This window comes from Mustela nivalis, assembly GCF_964662115.1.
Source record: "Mustela nivalis genome assembly, chromosome: 14".
Taxonomy (NCBI): Eukaryota; Metazoa; Chordata; class Mammalia; order Carnivora; family Mustelidae; genus Mustela; species Mustela nivalis.
Window position 1 is genome coordinate 11,780,460 of NC_139033.1, and position 24,551 is coordinate 11,805,010.

Below are 24,551 nucleotides of genomic sequence, written 5' to 3' on the forward strand. Positions count from 1 at the left end.
ATATTTGTCTGCTGAATGAATCGCTGTCTTTCATATTACTGCTCTAATTGCCACTGAGATGATGCACCCTGCCCTGGAGGAGCCTAGAGTCTCGTGAAAACCAGCGAGAGCCACCCTGACCTCAACAGCCAGCTGTTCACAAGTGCTGGGCATCAACTCTGAATGTCACCAACTGGGCCCTGTGCCCTAGGGTGACAAACGACACTTGTGTATCTTCTGGTGGACAGAGCTACAGCACGGGAGAATGAATTCAAAGGGGAAAGTGCAGTTAGAAGCTGAGCCAAGGTGTGTGGGGGGGAGCCCTAACCCTCAATGCTCCACCCCAACCCACCTCCTGCCAGTAGCAGGGAAGTGCAGTCCACTGTGCAAGGAGCCCACCCAGGGAGGGCACCCCTGTGGAGGACTGGTGCCTGGGCGGCGCAATCACCTTGATGGCATTTGGGGATGGGATAGGCATCCTGTGTGCCTTGAGAAACAAAATTAATTTCTAGGGGGTTGGGAAAGGGCTTTGCTAAAACGCTGCAGGAGCAAACAGACAAATGTACAGGTCAGGAAAGAGAGATGTTTTCCTGAATGTGGGCTGCATTTCCAAACCCAGCTAAAGGGAAGGTGCAGCAACCCTCCACCCCCAGTCCCGGAGGTGGAATATTCTGGGGGCTTCTTGGAGAGGGATGCACTTGGGGAGACCGGGAAGCCGAGGGGAATGGGTCAAAGTCTCCTAGGATGCCTGCAGAAGCCAGGATTGCCTGCACTACCCGCACTGCCGGCCCCTGCAAACTCGCTCCTCTCTTCTGGCCCCGATCTCCGACGCGCGAAATCTGCAGATTTTCCCTTTATCTGCTTGCACACGCTTGTTCTGTTCACCTTCGTTTTGGCTGGAATCAGGGTAACTGTTCCGAGGATTATATAATTTGCCGAGTTCAAGAAAGATAATCCAAAGATAGGAATGATGAAAAATTTTTGAGAGGATTAAAAAGAAATTTCCCCAGGGGCGCCTGGGTGGCTCAGTGGGTTAAGCCGCTGCTTTGGCTCAGGTCATGATCCCAGGGACCTCGGATCGAGCCCCGCATCAGGCTCTCTGCTCAGCAGGGAGCCTGCTTCCTCCTCTCTCTCTGCCTGCCTCTCTGCTTGTTTGTGATCCCTCTCTGTCAAATAAATAAATAAAATCTTTTAAAAAAAAAATTTCCCCAAATGTAAAAGTTACAGAGGACACACACACACACACACACAAATACCCATAATCCCACCGCGCAGAATGGGTAACTGCTAACCTCTTGACTTATCTGGAAGACGACTTTTTAAATTAGTGACCAAATAAACCTTCCCCTTCCCCCAAACCCCAGCAAATCTGAATCCAAAATAAATCAACCTACTTCTCTTCAATACTCTGTCGCCACCTCTACCGCATATTTCTATTAGAGGCTAAATTACAGAACCCCCGAATTCTTCCGGTGGGCTTTCACACGGCCAAGCCTGCAAACATCCGGCCTAATGAACTGTATCTGGCGGAGGCTGCAATCCCACGAGCGTACAGCTGCATCTTCCCCTCATCTCTAACTCCCGCGTGCAACTTTGCAGCTCCCGCTCCCGCCAGGGGGCCTATTTGCTCGGCCGGTTTGGCGGAGGGATCCCGCGCGCGATCGCAGTTACGCTCAACCGTCTCCTCTCATTCCCGCGCTCTGGCCCCGCCCCCTCCCCTCGCTCTGGTCCCGCCCCCTCCCGCGCGCCTTTTGGCCCATAAAGAAGTCCCGGCCGGGCCGCTGCACTCCCCCGCGCGCATCCGTGCGCCGACCGAGACTGGCTAAGGAGTCGGCGGCCATTTTGTTCTTCTCGTGGTTCCAGTGGGGAGAGAAGGAGGAAGCAGGGAGCGGGGCGGCTGGGGGGGACCCGCCGCGGCTGCTGCCACCGCCGCCACCACCGCCTCTGTGCTCGAGGCGTGGGAAAGGAGGTGTGAGTCCCGGGCGCGAGCCGGCGGCGGCGCCGCTGCGGGAGGGCCGGCGGTGGGAAGGCGATGGCGGATATAGATAAACTCAACATCGACAGCATCATCCAACGGCTGCTGGAAGGTGAAGGGGTCGGCTGACGCGCTGTGGGGGGGAGGCGGGCGGTCCCGGGAGCTCGCGGGGGAGGGGGGAGTTGGGAGGCCGGTTGGGCTTGCAGCGCCGACGGGAGTGAGCCCCGCGAGTTGGCTCGTGGAGCCAGGTGCTGCAGCCGGAGGGAGGCCGGCCGGGGTCCCGCACTTGGCCCAGCCCGTGGACCCTGCCGGCTCCGCTCATTCATTGCTCGAAGGTGCAGCCTTCTTCCCGGAGATTTGAAAACTCCGCTCCCCACCCCCACGTTTCCGGTCCGTACTCCCCTTGCGCCCCAGAACCGGGACCAGCCCTTGGACGAGAGAGGGCTGGGGGCCCCAGTCCGCCCTACAGGACGGCGTGTTCCTTACTTTCTGGTACCCGTCCTCTCGGAAAGCAATTTGATGGGGCTGTGGATTCCACCGGCTTTGGGGACTTCTTTCCTATCATGCTTATTTTTTGTGTGGGGCTGGGGTCGGATGGCCCATTTCTTGTTACTTGGTGGCGAACGTTCCAATCTGCTGAGGGTGTGGGAACCCATCTCCTTCTGCCTTCCCAAATACTTAATTCTTAAGTTACCCTATCTTGAAGAGGACTCCGCGCTCTTTTCTGAACGTGCCGCTAACATGAAACCAGCGATGATAACAGTCGGGTTATCTTTCCAGTGTGCCAGGCTCCGTATTAAGCGCTTTGCGTTCACCTCATGATTACATTCATAGCAATACTCAGCGTTTCTAAAGCGCTCACTGTGGGTCAAACATTCTTAGAGCCGTTTACACACATTTCATAAATTGTCCCAACAATCTTGAGAGATGGGTGCTATTATTTTTTTCCCGGTTTTCAGAAGAAGCGAAGACAGAGATTAAGTCATTTGACCAAGGTCACACATTAGTGACAGGTTTCAAAGCCAGCCGGGAGCTAGAACTTGCTACATGCCACCCATCTTATGTTTGAAGGAAGGAGGTTAAGCTTAGGTTAAAAGAAAGCTTTAATTTTGGCTGACCTAAGACTCCTGAAGTGCCTGACAGTCGATTCACATTGATGGCGGATACAATTGAAGTTTGGATTTTAAACAAGGTAGTTGAAGTGAGCGTCCCCCACCCGAATTTCCAAGCCTGTGTACTAAATCTCGTTTTCTGAGATTTTGGAAGAATTTGGATCTCTTGATTTGGGCACTGGATAATGAAGATTTGGCTGAGTTTTAACCAGCTTTTGCCTTTATACTGTGCTCCTAAAATGTTGTACTGGAAGTGCTTGAGAGATGGAGTCCAGAGCAAGTACACTTGGGGCAGCTCTGGTACTAGAATTTGTAGATCTTTTAAATTAAGTCATAAAAATGAAATTCTGAAAATATCTTAATCCATCTTGAATTTTTTTTTTTACTTTTATATTTTCTTAAAAGAAATATGTCTATAAAGTCCCCTGAAATGCTCTTGAGATGTCGGCGTTATTTGTGGGTGAAAACCTTGTCACTCATTCAGGACTTGGCATTTATTTTAAGAACTATATTTTTCATATATTTTCATGATAGTTAATACAGTTCGTTGATTTCTGTGAGGCCACAGCCAGAAACCGATTAAAACAGTTTGCAGTAAGAAAGGATCTTTTCATTAAATATTTTCATTTTAAGCCTTTAACTTTTACATATCTATACAGGGTTATGTATGGGCAAATTAGCTGGGCTTTCTTTCACTGAGGAAACAAAAAATTGGAATCCGTGTTGATTAGAATCAGGACTTTAAAACCATTTAAGTCTTGTTAAGACCTTTGTTGCTTATAACTTTATTCACATAACAGATTTGTTCATTTAGTCTTGGTTTTTCAATCATGCTAAGAAATGTACCGTGATAAACTTGGATCATCTAAAATGAGATTGTTTCTTAATAGTTCCTCTTTACATGTTATGTTGCACTAAAAACCAGATTTTTTTATTTTACCATTTTTTAATTGAAATTAATAAAGCATTGCATTTTAGTGTCTCTGGAATAGGCTAATTGCACAATACTGTATACTTCAGATTTGCTTTTTTCTTACCAGTGTTAATTGGGCAGAGGAACGGTTGAAGATGATCCATTGAGAATACAGATTAAACACAGGCGTGCGCACGCACACATCCATGTTAGAAAATGTTGATAATAAATTTTCTGATTTTTTTTTTTTGTACTGTCCCCAAAACCTTTTTTCCTAAGTTGTTTTTGTTTTGTTTTGTTTTTTAATTTATTTGACCAATGGTGAGAGAGGGAACACAAGCAGGGAGAGTGGAAGAGGGAGAAACAGGCTTCCAACGGAGCAGGGAGCCTGATGCCTGATGCCTGATGCGGGTGGGGCTGTATCCCAGGACCCTGGGATCATGACCGGAGCTGAAGGTGGACTCTTAACTTACTGAGCCACCCAGGTGTCCTTTCCCTTAGAATTTTAATTAAGATGTAAGTATATCTGAATATGGTATATGAGCTTTGTGATCTTTTTTGTATGTTCAGAATTGTCTTTTTAAGACTGAAGTTTAGTTGAGAAATGGCTAGGTAATAGTACTAAAAAGGCAAGTCAAAGTGAGGTCTTCTTTAAGAAAACCATCATGTTGATTTGGACTACAGCTTTGCAGTTGTTGTCTAGTCTAAATTTTAAGTAGTTTTTCTGTAAGTGAGGCATCACTTAGGTAACCTATTTTGGAAGCTTTTTTAGGCTCCACCTTGCTAATGATAAAACTTGAAACTCCTTAGTTTAACATTCAATAATTTGAATAACTAACTGCACAGTAAAACTTGGTAGATTTAGAGAAAATAAGCCAGCTGTTGATTTGGTCTGATAGCCCCCATGTTGGAGAAAAGTGAGAGGGCAGAGTTTTACTTTGTAAGTGACTAGTTTGGGGAGCAGAGATGGCCAGTACTTTCCTTACATAGCAGGTGGTATAACTTACTTCACTCCAGATTTGCAAAAAAAGCATCTGTGGTCTGAAGATGATGATTGTCAAACTAAGACCTTGTCGGGCTCTGCGTAATTGTCCTATTTAAGTGATTGAAATATGACTTCTTCCTTGGCCCTCAGAACACATCTAGTACTTAAATCCTCTGATGTGTAAGAGTTCATCTGAAAGTAGGGAGTGTTCAGATACTCTGAAACTATAAAATTAAGTGGCCCATGTATTTAGCTTTTTGATGTAATATGAGACGTGTTTATGAAGGCAGTAGAGCCTGGTCTTGAGGATCATACAAAGGACAAAAAAAAGTTCTTTAAATTTTGATCAAAGAAAACAAAGTAATCTTCTAATGAGACCTCTGCAATTACTATTTTTTAATTGGTCTGATAATTTAGCAGTTGGAGGCTTTTCTTGAAAACAATTATGGGGTGTTTTGTTGATAAAGACAGTAATATCAAAGCTTGTGTTTCTAATTCCCTAATTTACAAGAAGTCTGTTTTGAGAGACCCACTGTCCTTCCCTCCCCTTGCAGCATGTCAGTAGTAGGCCTCATCCTCTCCCGTAAGGTGGGAGAGGAAGGATCTCTTGGAGACATGATCTGCAACCACAGCGTGGAAAGGATTACTCTCCTTGTACCCAGAGTGCCCCCGTGTTTGTCAGTAGCAGGAGGCATCAGTGAAATCTAACAGGATGGCGTTTGTCCCGAAGTGCTCGAGGGAATGTGAGCCACCAGAGCAGAGGCCAGCCTTCCCTTCTCCCTCGCCCGTGAAATGGAGGCTGTGCTGGGCCGCGCATTAGTAATCCGTTTTCAAAGGTAGAGGTTGGTCAGTGAGATTGTTTTATGTCTTTGATATTGCGGTCCTGTAATCTTTGACCTGTTCTGCAGATTATGTGCCTGTGCAAGTGAGTTTACTTGAGGGAAGTGAGGATTACTGATCCTGAAGCTGGGCAGTGGTTGATGACGGTTATACCAGCTTGGCGGTTCCACTTCATTTACAGTCACAGCAATTAGAAGACTTTAAAGATGGAAGTGTGAAGGAGACAATATTCTGATGTGAATTGCTTTAAAACTGGAAGTCTTATTCAAGATGAATAAGGAAAATTTTCATATTTTTGGAGCTTATGGAATTCTGAGATGAATTATTAAAATTTAGGATCAGACCCCTGTTTCCAAGCATGTAAGAACAGATGATTTACCTAACAGGTCTTGATTATGCACCTTAAACTTCCAATGTCTCCACTCCTCTAGGGTTTGCTGGCACCCAGAGTGGGTGTCACTGGTATTAAGCCTTATGAAAATGTAAATTACTCATAAAATACAGGGTCAGACTTCAAGTCTAATTAGTGGCATTTTATCAAAATGGGTTGTTAGGCTGAAAAGATAAACACCTTTCAATAAACTGGTTTCACATTAGGTGTAGAATACTCAAGATACTTTGAGAGCAGTAGTGTTTTCCAGCTATATCCGGAGTATTTGTCTTAAGAAAATTGGTATCACTTCTTAATGTCCAAAGTATGTACTGTTGTAGCATTATGTGCCCCCCCCCCCAAAAAAATGCACAAAGTATAACAGTAGCAGTTAAGAAAATCAAGATGCAGGGCGAATGTGGTGCAGAAACAATTCAGGTAGTCTAAAAGTAGCAAGTCTTCCTGCTGGTGACTGCTATGCAGTTTCTAGTTTGTGGTTTCTATTTTGTGTAGTTGTTTGTGGGGAAGTTTTAATGTTGCACATATTTGCTGTTTTTGTCTTGGTTTGAGGTCTTTCTTTCCTAAATCTATCATGTAGTGTGAGGTTACTGATACTCTGTCGCTGAAATGAATATGATGTGCAGTAGTTTTAGGATTACCACCAACTTTAATTAAAGATTATCTTAAAAAGCAAAATCTGCGGCAGTTTATTTTTATGCTGGTTATGCCATTCTTAGGTGCTCTCTTTGTGTATACTGTTTCTTTTAATTAGACTTACTTCAACAATTAAGGGACTCTTAATTAAAGAGCAAGAAGAAAACTTTTTTATTACTCCTAGATAATCCCAAAGTAGTCTTAAATTCCCTTGCATGGTTTTCATTTCTGCTTTGCTTGCAGCCAGGCTGTTAGAAAAGTTAGTGTTGCTTGTGAGAAAAAGCTGTCATTGCAAATAATCACCGATTACATTCTTTTACTCTTTCAAGTTTTTGTCAGTTTGGTTTTGATACAATTGCATGGAAGTTTGGTTGTTGTTGTTGTTGTTGTTGTTTTTAAGATTTTATTTATTTATTTGACAGAGAGAAATCACAAGTAGGCAGAGAGGCAGGCAGAGGGAGAGAGAGAGAGGAGGAAGCAGGCTCTCTGCTGAGTAGAGAGCCCGATGCGGGACTCGATCCCAGGACCCCGAGATCATGACCTGAGCCGAAGGCAGCGGCTTAACCCACTGAGCCACCCAGGTGCCCCTGCATGGAAGTTTTTATCATACACTCATTTTAGTGATTTTCCAGATAGATAGATAGATAGGTTTTTATAGACCATCCTTGCTGTTAACAGCCATAATGCAGTTTTCTGAATCTTTCTAGCCAGATAAAGGTTTTTACTCAAAAGTCATAAGTTTAAGATTTAAATTGATATATTAATGTATTGATCACTAACCCACACATGTTTGCGATGCCTGCTGATTTCCACGTAATGCCTAGCATCTGGGTTTGTAAGAAACACTCCCATCTGGAAAATGAAATTCTTATTTGTTGGAATATTTTGGATTCCTTTGGCGATTGTTGAAATAATTTGCTGTTTACTATTTGAACTCCCATAGCTCCTTAGGAAGGTAACATGACAGCTCTTGAATTTCCTACCAAGGGTCTTGTTTTTGTGCATGTTTCTCCCATTGCATACACAGCACAGTAAGGGCTTTAAACCTCAAGGTAAGTATTGGTTGATGTTTATTAAGTAGAGCTGCACTGTTTGTAATTAGAGAGGTTTTTATTTTTAAAAAACCTTTGTCTTTTTAATGATACTGAAGATAATATCCTTACGGTGAACTTTTAGTTTTATAATCTTTATGAAGGGATACTTCTAGTCATAGCCTTTCTAATGAGCTGCAGTTACAAGTCTTGTTTTCTCTGTCTTCCACAAGAGAAAGGACAAGGTTCTTGTCCATCCTGTTTACCAGGGTATCCCCAGCATCCATCAGAGGGTCTGGCACATAGTAGATACTCTGCAACTATTCTCTTGAGTGTTTGAAGTGTGGTTAGTAATAAGTATTGATAGTCTTAACAAACAGATTGCCTAAATTCGTTCTAATACTTCTCAGTTGTAAGGATGCTTAATGATTTTATATCCTGTCTCATAATTTTCTTAGGAAGCAGTGACCACCATATATTAGGGTTTTGGTAGTTTGTCCTGTAAAAACTCCTTGGTTTGGAAGTTCAAGACGAACAAATCCTTCATTGGGAGGGGAGTAGTATGGTAGCAGCACCACCAGACCTAGAGTTCATAGGGGCCTGGTGTCGTTATAAGCTCTGTGACCTTGGATCAAGTCACTGAACCTCTCCCATCCCAGACTAACAGAAATGACAGAGCATAACTTCGTAGGATTTTTGTGAGGGTTCAGGGGCAATGTAAAGTGTGCGAGTGTGGTGGCCAGCACGTGGTAAGTGCTTGGTAAATGTTAGCTGCAGCTACTAGTGAGTGATTATTTGCTGGACATTGAAAATAGTGAAGTAGATTTATGCACTAGTGACCAGTACGGCTATTTTAAAGAAATATCTAGTGTTTATTTGAACTGCTAAAACCCATTTTGAAATCTTTATCTTTTAATTGTTAGATCATCTTCAATATGAAATTTAAATTTTAATTTAATTTAATTTAATTTTAATTTTAATTTAGTAATCCTAAATTTTTGCAACTAGAAAAATGTTCTGTTAAAGGCTGATAGGAAAATGACACTGTTGCTTTTTTAATTTTAAAGCAGAGACACGGGTTTTTTGCTAATCAAAAGCATGTAGTCTGGAATTCATGTTTAATTCTAATACCACATGTCATCAGTACTCAAGAGATTTATCCAGATTTCGTTCATACAGCAGTTTGAGCCCCTGCCACGTCTAGCGATGGGCATGTACACTGCAGAGCCAGTCGTGTGGTCTTGGGGTTTACAGCCTACCAGAGGGTCCAGATGAATAGGTGGAAACAAGATGGCATTTATGGTACAAAGTATGATGTGTGTTGAGTGGTAGCCAAGTGTTGTGAGAGCATTTCAGAAAGCATAAACTAGGCTTAAGAGAGGAGAGGAGGTGGATAGGAGAGGCTCTCCAGGGGAAGGTAATAATGTATAAGCAGTCTTGAAGGGTGAGCAGGTATTTGCCAGTTGGTAGATGATAGTTTTCGCAGAGTTCTATTTTCATAATCTTACTGATTGAGCTAATTGTAGGGAATTTAAGATGCTTTGGGACCATGTTGTTTTTAATGAGCACTGTTCTCCAGGTAGAAAATCTTGATTTGTTCTGGAAAAACTGCATTTAATCCTTATTGCACATTAAGAATAATTTCTAGAGGCGCCTGCGTGGCTCAGTGGGTTAAGCCACTGCCTTCAGCTTGGGTCATGATCTCAGGGTGCTGGGATTGAGCCCTGCATCAGACTCTCTGCTCAGCAGGGAGCCTGCTTCCCTTCATCTCTCTCTGCCTGCCTCTCTGCCTACTTGTGAGCTCTGTCTGTCAAATAAATAAAATCTTTTTTAAAAATTTTTTAGATTGTTAGCAGTATTGCTTTTTACTTAATCTGTATACTCCACTCAGAGGACAAACAGGAAAACAGAATAAGGAAGCTATCATAAACTATGTCTAAAGATGGTAGTGGGAAACCCTCCAAAAGCAGTAAAATTTATATTAGCAACATTAACTTAATATGGTGGCATTGATTTAATGGTAGCATTTACATTAACAGTACAGCCTGCATTCCATACAGGTGTAGAATAATTATTACACACTCTTGAAAGACTTAAAGTGGACCATTCATTCACAAGTGTGCGGCTCTGCTGAAAAAGATTGAGGTTGAAAACCAGAACCTTCTAGGAGTCCCTTCCTAGCCAAAAATAAAAGTTTCCTGCTGGGCAGTCTGCCCAAGCTTCTGGCTGACTTGTGGTATAATTGCTAATGATTGGGGTTTTCTGGCCAGTGAAGCAGGAATCCCACCGTCTTTCCATCAGCAGTGTTTCTTGAGTACCCTACTGTGTGTGTCAGGAGAGAAAATTATTGTGGTTCTGGAAAAACCATTTTTCATTGCTCAATTGCTATAGTATTATAGATGTGTCTGTTTCATATCTTCCCTCAAATTATCATTACTGTACTTTCCTCTTCATTACTTCTCATTTCATAATATTTTGATCAGAAGGAGACTGGTATTGGTGTACTTCAGTTACATATTTTGGGGTCCAAAGTAGTAATTTGTTCAAGGCTATAGAACCAGTAAAGAAACTTAAGGCTGTAGTTCACTGCTCTCAGCATTTTCTCTTCATTGTGTGCTTCAAGAGTTTGGCCCTTCTCTCTTGTCATCTTTTCTTATGTACTGTCTTTCATTGAAAAAGCAAAACCCTCTCTACACAGTGTTGGGTTTCTGTTCAGAACTTGTTCTCCAAGAGAACTCAGCGATTCAGTGGCTATTCAGACTGAAGAATGGCTTTGCCTAGGACAGTATTTGTCAGACAGTATTTCTCAGCCATTTTTTTTTTTAAGATTTTTACTTATTCATTTGACAGAGATCACAACTAGGCAGAGAGGCAGGCAGAGAGAGGGGAAGGGAAGCAGGCTCCCTGCTGAGCAGAGAGCCCGATGCGGGGCTCCGATCCCAGGACCCTGAGACCATGACCTGAGCCGAAGGCAGAGGCTTAACCCACTGAGCCACCCAGGCGCCCCTCTCAGCCATTTTTGATGGAAAAAATTTTTCAACAGGCATCAGGTTTTTTACCTGTAATTTTGGACACTCTAACATTAATTTCTTACAGAACAAAGCTAGATATAAAACCAGTTAAACTTACTGTTTTTATTCACTTATCAGGCTGAATGAGTACAAAGTCTCCAAAACTGATAAAATTTAAATTCGCAACAATAATTTAATCTGATGGATATTGTGGTTTTGCTAAAACTAAATCACTTTATATTGGGTTTAATGGTGGAAGGATATAACCAAACAGTCTGTATTTAGTCTGGTCCTGTGATTTTGGTTCAGTTCTAATTCATAGAATGCTTTCATAAATCTTTTGTACAAAACAAGTATTAAGACTGCAAGTTGAGAAGAATCAGTCCCTGTATTTAACCATACCTTACCAGCAAGCAGGCCACTTCATAACTGTAAGGTTAAGGTAAAATTAGCAATTCAGTGCTCTTTAATCTGTACTTAAGGACTGTCTAATCTGCTATAACTGGAATCAAAAAAGAAAATTTTATTTCCTGCCTACCTGCTGATAAATGAACTCTTACAGGGCTGGAGTGCTTTACTTTGATAGTGAGTAGAACTCAAGGGTGCTCAGATGTGGGCAACACACAGTGCTGTACCAATACTTCTTTCTCCCTTTTCTTTTTTTGTTTTGTATCAGTTCAGATTACTAGGAAGCCTTCTTTACAGCATCTCTGACATTCGTTGCCCCGTAAGGGCATAATCGTATTCACAGATGCAGTCCCAGAGATTGTGCAGCAAAATATGTACAATGAGCCTAAAGTGTTTCAGTGAGATACAAACAACACTTAAATTTTTTCATAGAACTCTTGAGGAAATACGGATCATCCTTTGAAAAACACTGATGGAGGGAGAGTTCTGAGCTTTTCCAGTCTCACCTTTATTTGTTTGTTTGTTTGTTTAAAAATATTTATTTAGAGGGGATCTCAAGCAGACTCCTCACTGAGCCCAGAGCCCAACACAGGGCTCGATCTCACGACCCCAAGATCACAACCTGAGCTGAAATCAAGAGTTGGACACTTAACCGATTGAGCCACCCATGTGTCTCTCCAATCTCACATTTTTAAAGATTGTGATTGATTGATTGATTGATTTAGACAGAGATCACAAGTAGGCAGAGAGAGAGGAGGCTCCCCGCTGAGCGGAGAGCCCCATGCTGGGCTTGATCCCAGGACCCTGGGAACATGACCCGAGACGAAGGCAGAGGCTTTAGCCCACTGAGCCACCCAGGCGCCCCTAATCTCACATTTTAAAACAAGAATCCTTAGAACCAACTCAGTAATGTGACAGTCTCTGAAATCTGTACGAATACTAGATCATTTATAAGGTTGGAGAGGAGAAGACAGGAGGCAAAAAGAGATGGCCTGGTGGACAGGTTGTAGGTGAACAAGGCCAGTTTTGTGGCTTGGATACAGAACTGAGGCTGTCGGCTGTGCTACAGCGAGTCTGATTTCAGTAAGTAGCGAATGAATACCTTTCTAACAGTGTTCATACACGGAATGTGGCTCCTTGTTGAAGATACTCTAACAAGTCTTAAACTTAGTATAGAAGATACAACTAAATATTTGATGAAAACCTGAGATTTTACAGTTATAATTAGGAACTAAAACCATATTCTTTAGAAGGGTTATTAAAATAAAGTCAACCAGGAAGCCGGTTAAACTATATTTTTGCCTCCTCCTCATTAAACCTTGTGCCTTCTCAGGTATTTTTAATTTGTATGTTAAATTGTATTTTGACTTCATCTGACTAACTGGAGTTTTTCTCCCCATACAGTGAGAGGGTCCAAGCCTGGTAAGAATGTCCAGCTACAGGAGAATGAAATTCGAGGACTGTGCTTAAAGTCCCGAGAGATCTTTCTCAGTCAGCCTATCCTACTAGAACTTGAAGCACCACTCAAAATATGTGGTAGGTTTTGGCACATGAACAGTTGCCTTTGATTATGCCATTGATTGAGTGACTCGAGAATATACAGGTGCCCTTGTATTAGCCAGCAGAATCGTTTGCTGTTTATGGATAATCGGTAACTACTTAAATAACTTTACTTTTAGAATTAATACCTCTAATTGACTTAGTTTATTTAGATGTGCTTCAGATTTTCTAAAAATTATTTCACTAGAGGAATATAAGCATCGCAGCAGAAAGGAAAGAAATGACATCAAACAGAGCTAAGAAAAGGTCTCTACTATATGAATACATAGGAATTACAATTAAGCTTAAAGCGAGACTGGTTATGCTTAAAACGGACTTTTCCTGGATACCATTTTGCAGTCTGTTTCTACAGGATAGATGCAGATAATCTGTATAAAAACTGAAGATAATCTGAGTAATTCTAAATATTCTAGCGTTTTTTACTACAGTGATAAAGCTTATATATATGTTTTTAAAGTAAAATGTTCTTTGGCATTATCTAGCAGGAATTGAGAGCTGAATGAATGGGGTGTGTGTGTGTGTACCTTTGTTCACACAGGTCTGGGGCTCACTAGCAACGCAGCCGTTTTGCTGACACAGTAGCCCACAGGCTGAGCTGCCGGAGATCTGATAGTGGTCAGCAGACCTGAAAGGAATGCCATGTTACTTGGCAAGAAGGCCTGCCTGGGCATTAATAATCCTTTCCACAAAATTAATTCTTAATTAGTTGACTTTGTGTGAGATTCTAGACATAAGTATATGCTTAAAATTGTTATTAAGCTCAATTGAACTAACATGATACAAGATTGGAATTTAATGTTAGCCATCAAATTTAACTCTGATTATTAGGGGTCAGTCCCATTATGCAATGCATGTTTAAAGGATGTCTCTCCAAAACTTTGTTAGTGGATTGAACAGTAAGTATGAGGGCACTGTATAACTAAATATTTGCTTCTAGGTGATATCCATGGGCAGTACTATGATTTGCTTCGACTTTTCGAGTATGGTGGTTTCCCACCAGAAAGCAACTACCTGTTTCTTGGGGACTATGTGGACAGGGGGAAGCAGTCATTGGAGACTATCTGCCTCTTACTGGCTTACAAAATCAAATATCCCGAGAATTTTTTTCTTCTCAGAGGAAACCATGAATGTGCCAGCATCAATAGAATTTATGGATTTTATGATGAATGTAAGTACTTTCTACATCTAATAAGACTTACTTAAACTGAGATACTTGATCATAAACTGCATATACTTCTGTTATGATTTGTGAGCATTTAGATGAAGTGTTATAATCTCTCGTTTTCTGTTTCATTAACTTGCTTTTACCTTAGTTTTTTTCTTAAGGTAAAAAAAAAAAAACCACTGCCACTGTAGTATAATAATGTCCTAGATTCTTTTGTGATGTGACTATTAGATTAGATTAAGAAGTAGTGGTCGCAGTGCTGGCTTCTTTAAGATCATTGTTGAACTTAATTCTTAGTACACCTCTGAGGACCTTTCCAAATGGTTTTATTTTTAACAACTTTATTGAGATATAATTTCTTTCCGTAAATCTAAGTATACAGTTCAGTGATTTTTAATAAATTTATGGAGTTGTATAACTATCACCACAGCCCCAGGCAGGCACTAATCTGCTTTCCTTCTTCATGTAAATGGTATCTTGAAATATACAAATAATTGCTTTTTTGTGTGTGATTTTCCCCCCCTTGTGGCACATGCGCACCCAGGACAAACAGCAGTTATCCTAAAATGTGCTGAAAGAAGAAAGCGAAATTAAAAACAAAAAAATTATTTGTGTAATATTTTATACATGCTGTGACCCCATTTTGGATTGTTTAGTTGAAGGTATACTTTGAGTTGTTAATTAACAAAAAACAAGATTCTTAAAGCCTTAAAAATTGCCAGGTTTGGTGGAATTTTTGTTGTTGTAGTGTTGTTCAGTAAGTATAAAATGTTTAAGGGGGGATTGGGTCCTTATCCTCCTTTTGTGCTTATTAATTTCTGCCGGGAGAGGCTTCAGACAGGGAGGAGAGAGGTCGTTAAGGAATTTGAATCACTACATTTGCCAGTGATGATAACAAGGCCAGTAAAGAATTGTCACTGTGTTCCTTCCCTAAACTGTAGTCATAACTGATAGTGTGGTGTTTCTCCATCTCAGTTCCACACAGATGTGTGCAGCTAGCTCATTTGTTAGAAGTGCACTGCTAGAAAGATGATGTTTCTAGACTTTGCTCTCCTACTCTCACCCTCTCCCATAATTGTATGTTTGCCTAGTCTGAGGCCCTGAGACCTAGCTGGTAAGATGAGGTGGGGAGGGATCACCAAAGAAAAATATTCGGGGTTCTGAACTGACTAGGGCAACTGAGTCTGTGGCCAGAAAGGTTGTTGTTGTTTTTAAGTAATCCCTACACACAACGTGGGGATTGAACTCACCACCCCAAGATCAAGAGTCAGATGTTCTACCAACTGAGCCAGCCAGACGCCCCAAGAAAGATTCAATTTTGACAATGAAAGAAATACTAGTCGAGCTTATTCCTAAGATAGTGAGATGAGAGGCAGCAAGTTTTATCACTTGTGTTTTTGTTACAACTAATACTTTTTAGAACAGGTTAAGGAAAGTTTCCTTTTGTATGCTGTTCAGCAAGTACTTTGATGTTTTCATTGATGAAGTTCAATTCCAGATAATCTCTTTGTTGTGACGTATATCCAAATGTGAGGATATTAGCGACATTGTTTTCAGTTTCTATTTAATGCCGAAGACTTTAAAAATTATTTTAAATGGTCAGCATTGGTCGATTCTTGTTTGGTCCTCAAGACTTACCGATTAACCTTGTGCTCAAGCTCCCCTCACCCCCCATCAGGCAGGTATAACTTGCCATCCAGTCTACTTGTGAGCAGAAAAGTATCCTTGACGTAGGTGGCTTTTGATTGATGGTTTGCAGACTTTTAAAAAAACTGATGATAATTTTATTAAAGTTTTCAAGTTACAGTGAAAAGCTTTATTAAAATGCAGACTTTCATGGAATAGTTTAAAACCACTGCTTTGAGTGATAGGCTTATTTCACAAGTACAACAAGCCCTCTTATGTGCTACTGTTTCTCCCTCTGACCCCCACCCCAATTTTTTTGTAAGGAGAGCAGTCCTGGAAAAGCTGGTATAAAACGTTGTTAGATAAAATGCGAATGTATGTTATCCTTTTCTGATACCAGAGCTGTCTGATCTGTAGTAATAGGAAACTGCCTTAGGGGTTCTGGCTCAGAATCCCTGGATTTGGAAGCTCGAAGAGACCTGGCAGTTATCCAGGCTAAACCTTTCTGGAGCCAGATGTTCCTACTGGTCTGGAGTGGCCTTAGGGAGGAAATACAGAGGACAGAAAGGGTCCTAGGACTTAAGATTCTCAGAGGCAACAGAAGGAGGAATCCTAATTTCTGTTGAAGGAGCCAGCAGAGATAGCAAGGGAGTCTGCAAGACAAGCTGGAGTGTGTTGCATGAATAAAGAAACGGGGAGCAAAGCAGACTTCAAGAAGGAAGAGGCTTCGTCGGCACTGGCAAATGCAGCCCGTGGACAAAGGAAAAATCCAAGTGAGCCATTGGACAGTCATTCAGAGATAGACTTCGGTAGAAAATAGGAGACAGAACCAAATCACTTTTATGAATGGAGGTTAGGACCAGCCCAGCCTTGTTCTTCTGTTATTTTACTTTTTAAGTAAAAGGTTCCCTTTCAGCCTCGGGCTTTCAGAACCCTCCAGTGAAGGAAGATCAGGGATAGGGAATTAGTGTCCTCCAAAGAAATATGAAACAGGGTGAACCATGGTGAGAGTTATACCCAGTCGTAGAACAACAAAGTATTAAGAGGAAAGACGATAGTCCTGTGCAAAGGGAGAAGTCAAGTATTTGTTGAATTTGTATTACTTTCCAAAGCCTGTGCTGAATTCCATACCTAACTGACTTTACAGTGGAGTGGAAGGTGTAGTTTGGGGACCTGCTGCTTGGGCCACTCTAACTTTCCAAAAAATGTTCAGCTTTAAACCTGTAGGTGTCCCTAGAATAAGAAAGGAGAGGAGATGAAGGACAGACTTGGCTTTAGGAATGAAGATTGTGCTTTGATCTTTGGGTTTTCTGGTATGGAGGTACAGGAGACAAGGCTCCTCACAACTGGGCCATTCTCAACCCAATTCAGACATTTGTGCTTCCAGAATTTATAAGTAGCTTTTTAACTCAGAACATAATTTGCTTGCAGGAACAGTGCCCTAAAGTCGTGCTTATGTCCAAATCACACTGTGACTCCAGAATACATGGCATACAGGTGCTGGTGGGGGGAATATAACCACCCTATAACGTTGTTTCTGGGGGAACGTTCTGAGCCTTTCTGGAGTGTTAGTAATAGTTATCCTGGAGCACCTACAGTAAGGAGTCTGTATTCCCCTCTATTTGTTTATACCTGCTAACTCGAGTCTGTAGGGCTAGGAGTTACCTGGTACCAGTAAGCTCTTAATGATCGTGGTAGATGGGATGGGTGTTAACTCTCAGAAGCTTCCTCAGAAAGAAGATGGTAATGGCACATGTGTAAGCTGTTCATAATTGCCTCTGGGTTGAGATTGGAATTGGGACAAAACCGGCTAGATTCCAAACAGTCAGAGCTGCCAAATTATTATTGAGGGTTAATGATAATCCTTAATCATTACAACTGGGATTCTGATTTCAATCTTCTGTGGGATTTTAAAGTATATCTAGTTCTGCTAAACCTATCCTCCAGGGAATTTTTAATAAATCATAGCTCTTGTTTACTTAAAAAGTAATTAGCACCTTACTTTGGGAGAAATTGTCCTGAGACAGTGAACCTGTAGAACACCAGTCTCTTATTTTAACCATCCTAAAATTTTCATAGGTAAAAGAAGATATAACATTAAACTATGGAAAACTTTCACAGACTGCTTTAACTGTTTACCGATAGCAGCCATCGTGGATGAGAAGATATTCTGCTGTCATGGAGGTATGTGGGCTAATTTTAGTTGCAGATAGATTTTGTTCCCTTCTGAAGGGGGTACACTTTGACATTTGAGTTGTCATTGGGATGACTTCTCTGTCAGGTGACTCTCCTTTATTGATGTGTTTACCATGGGTCCACTTCGGCACATCCAGGATCATTTGGATAGAAATCTAAAGTAAGGAATTGATTTGTTACAGGGAATTCTAGGCTCTGTAACAGTTTGACTTGAAAATAGAGCAGAAAGTGTTTTTTAAGTATACAATGAAGAGTGATTAATATGCTGTATCATAAATCCTCCAGAATACTGAAAATGTGAGTAGACTTTCCTTGGTCTGTTTTTGATCCTCTCCTTTTAGAAATTTTCTGACTTGGATTTTAAAAGCAATTTTATTTTTCTCCGTGATTGTGCTTTTTATAACATAATTAAAATAGTAATTACGAAAAGGATTTCTTTTCACCCATGGTCAGAAGTTAGACAACTGTGGAAGAGCCAATACAAGGTATTTTAATAAAGCCATTATCCCTGCCCTCCTATACTTCAGATGGATTTGGTAGAGCTGGGCAAACTATTTTATTTATTTATTTATTTATTTATTTATTTATTTACTTTAGTTTCTTGTTTCTGTTTTTGGTGTGGTTTGTGTTTTTTTTGTTTTTGTTTTTTATTTTTGTTTTGTTTTGTTTTGTTTTTTAAAGTAAACTCTACCCCCAACATGGGGCTTGAACTCACAACCCCGAGATCGGGAGTTACATACTCTACCCACTGAGCCAGTGAGATGCTCCTGGGCATGTGATTTTAAACTCAGATGATAGTCAACTACATCTCAGCTGGTCTGATAGATTTGATGGTCCTTGGACAGCACAGGTTTCCTGGAAAGCTGCATCACACCTGAGCATCTGCACCCTCTACACTCAGTCGTTACAAATGGTCAATAATAAAATCTAGAATGTACATTGTTCATTATTATCATCAAAGAAGTTGAGGAGTAGTTGTCTAATTAATTTTATAGGGCTTTGTATGTTGAGGTAACGGATTCCAAATACCTTTTAGACATACTATGCCTGGCAGATTGGTGCATATAATAAATTCAGTGCTTTTTCAGTTGGGGTTTTTGGTGTTTTGTTTTTTTGTTGTTGTTGTTTTTAACCAAAACTAAATAAAAAAACATAGCCATTAAAAAAAAAAAATCATAGCCATAGATTTAATTTAAGCCTTCCATGTTAGCGTCATTTAGTCTCTCTAAGCAGATGGAACTGTTAAAGTGAAGTTCTATTTTCTTCCAATTTTTTTTCATGTGATAGGTTTATCACCAGATCTTCAATCTATGGAGCAGATTCGGCGAATTATGCGACCAACCGATGTACCAGATCAAGGTCTTCTTTGTGATCTTTTGTGGTCTGACCCCGATAAAGATGTCTTAGGCTGGGGTGAAAATGACAGAGGAGTGTCCTTCACATTTGGTGCAGAAGTGGTTGCAAAATTTCTCCATAAGCATGATTTGGATCTTATATGTAGAGCCCACCAGGTATTGATTTTGAATTTTACATGTACACTTAAGAGCATGTGTGTGAGCACAGATTCTCCTTATTGATTTTAGTGGGTAGGTATTGCTTATTCTACAAAATGTCTCTGCAGATGACCTGTAGGAGATCAGGCTCAATGGGAAACTGAAAAGTGGTTTTAGTCACCTGCAGTTTATACCTACTTACACTAAAAACATTTTCTCTCCAAGGTGGTTGAAGATGGATATGAATTTTTTGCAAAGAGGCAGTTGGTCACTCTGTTTTCTGCACCCAATTATTGTGGAGAGTTTGACAATGCAGGTGCCATGATGAGTGTGGACGAAACTCTAATGTGTTCTTTTCAGGTAGAGGATGTTTTCAACATTGTTTTCCTGCTATTATGTCTGAATTTTACTTCTTTTTTTAAAAAATGGCTGTTTTCTGCCTACTGTTCATTTATGTTTTTATCCTCCCGTGTAAGTGTTTGTCCTAATTCAGCAATCAGGGAACCCCTTTTAAGGGGGAAAAAATTGTCAGCTTTTCCTGCCATGTTGAATTTAACTGTTCTTACATTATTTAAATGGGGTAAAAAAAACAGTTGGCTCCTCATGCTTACAGTTCCTTTACTATAAATCTAAAACTTATGTCAGTGTAATGTTCAGCTAAAATTAAATCCCCACTTATATGTGAGAATAGAACGAACTGCCGTGAGCCAGATGTGCTGTGTGATTGTTCCTTCTCCCACCACTTTTCCCTAATTTCCCTAAGATTGATTCACCAGGACATCATTTGGCCTTCACTTGGCATAGAAGTATCATTTATACTTAAAGCCTGTCTGGGTCTTCTTCTCACTCTCTCACTACAATTAAACTTACACAGTTTTAAGCTAGCCCAGTCATAATCATAAATAAAGCCACTGAGGTCAAGTGGCAGTCATCAGTTAAATGTTTCACCAACTATTGGGGAGAATTTGCAGCTCCCCGAGATTATGAGAGGGCCCCCTGTGGGATTGAGGGAGGAGGGTGAGGGTGTAGGGAGCTTTCCACCCCCATGCTGGAGGGAATGGCCTGGAGATGCTACAGGATCTGACTTCAGAAAATTGTCATTTTATCCAGAGGCAAAATACTTCATCCCTGTATTTCATTTGTTCGTCATAGCATTTATTATCAAAATGTTTACATATTAACTATTAACATGTTTATGTTAATATGGTAGTGGGCCTTTCAGAGTTGTTGGGTCAGCTTTAAATGGTCAAACTTTCTGAGCAAAAGATTTGAGTGAGATTTAAGAAATCTTAAGATTTGGGGTTAAGAATATTTCCTAAAATGGATTTTCCTTTGAATCTTTGCAGATTTTAAAGCCTGCAGAGAAAAAGAAGCCGAATGCCACGAGACCTGTAACACCTCCAAGGGGTATGATCACAAAGCAAGCAAAGAAATAGATGTCATTTTGACATTGCCTAGTTGGGACTTGTAACATAGAGTATATAACCTTCATTTTTAAAACTGTAATGTGTATTGGTCAGCTTGCTCAAATAGTGTGTTTGTGGGGCCCCCCCTTCCATTTTTTGAGTTAATGAATGGCATTTGCTGAGTTATAACAGCAAATGAAAGACTCTCCATTCCCAAGAAGAAATGTTTGTTTTTTTTTTTAACTCTGTATTCCTTTTGCAAACAACTTTAATGATGGTGTTAAAGCTGTACACCCCAGAACAGTTTATCCTGTCTAAGGGGTAAGTGTACAATTGATCTTTTTAAAATTCAGTTCAGCCCATGAATAATGTAAATGCTCGTTTTCTTTAGGATATTAAGAGAGCCCTAGGGTGCTCAATCTGTACATGTTATTGTCATAAAATGCATACTGTTGATACAGACCACTGTGAACATATTTTTTTTTTAATTTTGTTTCAAAGGGATTGCTTTTTTCTCATTGTCTTGTCATGTACAAACTAGTTTTTATAGCTATCAACATTAGGATTAACTCAACCCTGCCAGCATCACTGGTATGATGTATATTTAATTAAAGCACACTTTCCCCTACCGTATACTGAAAATGACAATTAAAGCCATTATTTTAAATGTTTGTGACTCTTTCCTAAAGCCAAAGTTTCTGTTGAAATATGTATTGACACACCCCTAAGTACACGGCGGCGTGGTCGTGTACGCCTGCCACCTTCTTGGGGACTCAAGAACAGGTTTTTGGTTTTGAATAGCAGTTAGTAATATAGTGCTGTTTAAGCTATTAATGATTAAAGTTAATAACATTTTGTACAATTTCCATATAGTCTATTCATTAAGTAATCTTTTTACAGTTACATCAGGCCTGAACCCGTCCATTCAGAAAGCTTCAAATTATAGAAACAATACTGTTCTATACGAGTGACCGATTATGCTTTCTTTGGCCTACATTCTTTATTCTGCGGTGAAGTTGAGGCTTATAAGTCAAAACAAAGGAACTAACTAAATATCCACCAGTTTATACAGAACTCACAGTATCTATGACTTTTTTAAACTAAGATCTGTTAAAAAGAAATCTGTTTCAACAGATGACCGTGTACAATACCATGTGGTGAAAATGAATTCAGACTTATTAAACGACGAACTTGTTAAATCCTCTCAGTGTCTATTTATCAGCACAATACACACAGGAGAACTGTTGATGGCATATTGAATAGATTTTAATGAATAAATTGCTCTGGAAACCACACAGTTTCAATTTGGATTTGTTTTCCTTCAAAATAGTCTGTTTTCCAAAGATGGATTGTAACAGGGATGCTCATGTTTGTGGAGTTGTGACCCGACGTAACTGCGTTTCTGAAGCCCGGTGATGAGACGGCGCTCTCTTCCGCCCCTGCTGCTGGGGAGGTGTGGGACTTGGTGCACTGCGAGGTCACCTGCATCCATAGTTTTCTGTGGTCCTGGCTCGGTTGAACAATGGCTTTCTTTCCCAGACTCAAAACACCAGTGTTCGCATGCATAGGTCTTTGCTTTCTTCTCGGTTCCCTGATTCATATGGAACACAGCGTTGTGTCATATTTCATGTGTCACGAGTGTGTCAAGTGGATATTAATTTCTTGAGGTACATTAAAAGTGAGTGAAGACATGTTGCTTGCAAAGCACTTTCTTCTATCAAAAATTGGCTTCTCTCAGGGAGTTGGGAGGAGAGCCTCCTAGTAAGAGACTGTTGGAGCCAGTGGTGACGCGTGGAGGGAAAAGCACAGGGCTGCTGGGGTCCAGTCTCCTCTCCGCACTAATGGTCTCTGGTTCTGAGACATCGGCCACATCTTCCCCCTTAAGGATCTCCTGACCCTCTAGTGCTTTATTCCACATTCTGTGACAAATCCAAACTTGTTTTATTTTACTTTCTTGTCATAGTCTCCCATCTCCCTCTTTAACTATAGGAAGGAAGATGAGCAGTGATTATGGCAAAGGCAAATTTCATGTGTCATTAATCTGTGCCCTGGACATTATCAATCGTGTCACTTTGAGGATTTTGAAATTCTTTAGTTATAAAATTGGGCTACTCTACTCAGGTGATAGAGCATGGAGTGTGGTAGCTTGCTTCAAATTCTTTCAGAAAAGGGGCTTCTGAGTGTCTCGGTTGTGTCTGCCTTCAGCTCAGGTCATGATCGTGGAGTCCTGGAATTAAGCCCCACATCGGGCTCCCTGCTCAGGCAGGGAGTAGTCTGCTTCTCCCTCAGCCTGCTGTTCCCCGTCCTTACATGCATGTGCACTCACACTCGCCCTCTCTCTCTCTCTGGTTCTATCTCAAATAAATAAAATCTTTAGAAAAATAAAACTAAAAATTCTTTCAGGAAGAACACATAGCACCAGGTAAGTGGGAAACAAAATCGAGTCTTAGGAGAGGTTCATAATTCGAAAGTAGTATGTTGCAATAATACTTGAGTTCTTCCCTTACGAATCCTGGTCTGCATTAACCTTACTTTCTCGTTTGTTATTTCTCTTCATGTGCGCCTGAAGTCACATCTGCCTTTGTAAACCATTGGTTAAATTCTGTCCAGGTTCTGGCTTCTTTCCTACCTGTGTGATTTGAGTGAGTGACTTAAATGCTGAGCTACGATGTCTCTTGTAAAACAGGGAATGTATTTGCCTCATTGTGAATCTTGAATGAAAAGATGTGATATGCTCAGAGCAATGCTTGACTCATAATAGTATTATTCACTATTTGTTGTTTCATAATTAATCTCCGTTTCACATGGTTGAAAACTCAGCTGGCCGGGGCCTATATAGCGTCTGCCTATTACATAGAGCCCTCTAATGACCTGATACTAAGCCATGGACAGACAAGCAACTGTGAGCACTGACTGCACACAAAACACCTAGGTATTCAGCAAATACAAAAGAAACAACCAGGAAACATGAAGTTGTTGAAATTATTAGTCTAATATATAGAATTCTAGTTTTTTTTAAGTATTCTTGTTCTCAAGATGACTGCACCTGTATATGACCATTCAGAAGGGTGATAGCTGTTCTTATGTAGCTAAATAGTCTGTATGATATAGTTGAAACCCATCATTTGAAATCAGTGGTTTGTACCTACTTGACTAGGCCTGCCCGTGTCTAGCTGCAGTAAACAGCACAGATGCTAACATGGCATACTTTTCAAGTCACAGATACATAAATGGAATGTGGGACATGGGGACTAGGAACAGACAGTTGAGTGTTGAGTCATCAAGAAGGCACAGAATTCAGACTGAGGGAAGAGAAATCACCCGAGATTTCCACTGTGGGACCATGATGGGAGGTTAAAAGGAAACTGCTGGGAAGTGAAGATAAAGTAATAGCTGGCAAACGGAGGCGGAATGGGCAAGAGCACTTGAAAAAGGGTTAAAAGGTTTGAAAGTCTATATGCCCATTTCCCCTCTCCTATGGAAAGACAGACCCATGGCTCCTTCAGCCTTGCAAACCAGCGAGCCAGAGTTGGCAGGGATCATGATTGGCTTCTCTCAGCTCTGAATCAGATGCACGCAGCAGCCTAGAGCGGAAGAATGGGACACCCCAGGCTTTGTTTTCCTTGTGTGTAAGAGAACCAGAATACTGAGGGATCGTGAAGGTGGAAAACCCACAGAAAGTACCTAATATTTGGCTTACACATACTGAGCATTCAGTGAGCAGCTATAAGACACCAACTAAAGATTGTTTCTAAGACTTAAATAAGTGCCCCCTGCCCCCCAAAAAAGGAACTTAATTGGGAAAACTTGTCCAGGCATAGGCAAAA

At 40.9% G+C, this 24,551-nt stretch overlaps 1 protein-coding gene across 1 annotated transcript; it reads left to right on the top strand.

Moving 5' to 3' along the window:
- The first annotated feature begins 1,732 nt into the window (after window positions 1-1,732).
- On the top strand, window positions 1,733-22,017 carry PPP1CC (protein phosphatase 1 catalytic subunit gamma). Its single transcript, XM_082698543.1, has 8 exons — window positions 1,733-2,066; window positions 12,683-12,814; window positions 13,776-14,006; window positions 17,709-17,813; window positions 19,113-19,336; window positions 19,544-19,678; window positions 20,665-20,725; window positions 21,625-22,017. The coding sequence occupies exons 1-8, from the start codon at window positions 2,012-2,014 to the stop codon at window positions 21,693-21,695; spliced, it is 1,014 nt and encodes a 337-aa protein (XP_082554669.1). The 5' UTR covers window positions 1,733-2,011; the 3' UTR covers window positions 21,696-22,017.
- Window positions 22,018-24,551: the final 2,534 nt, after the last annotated feature.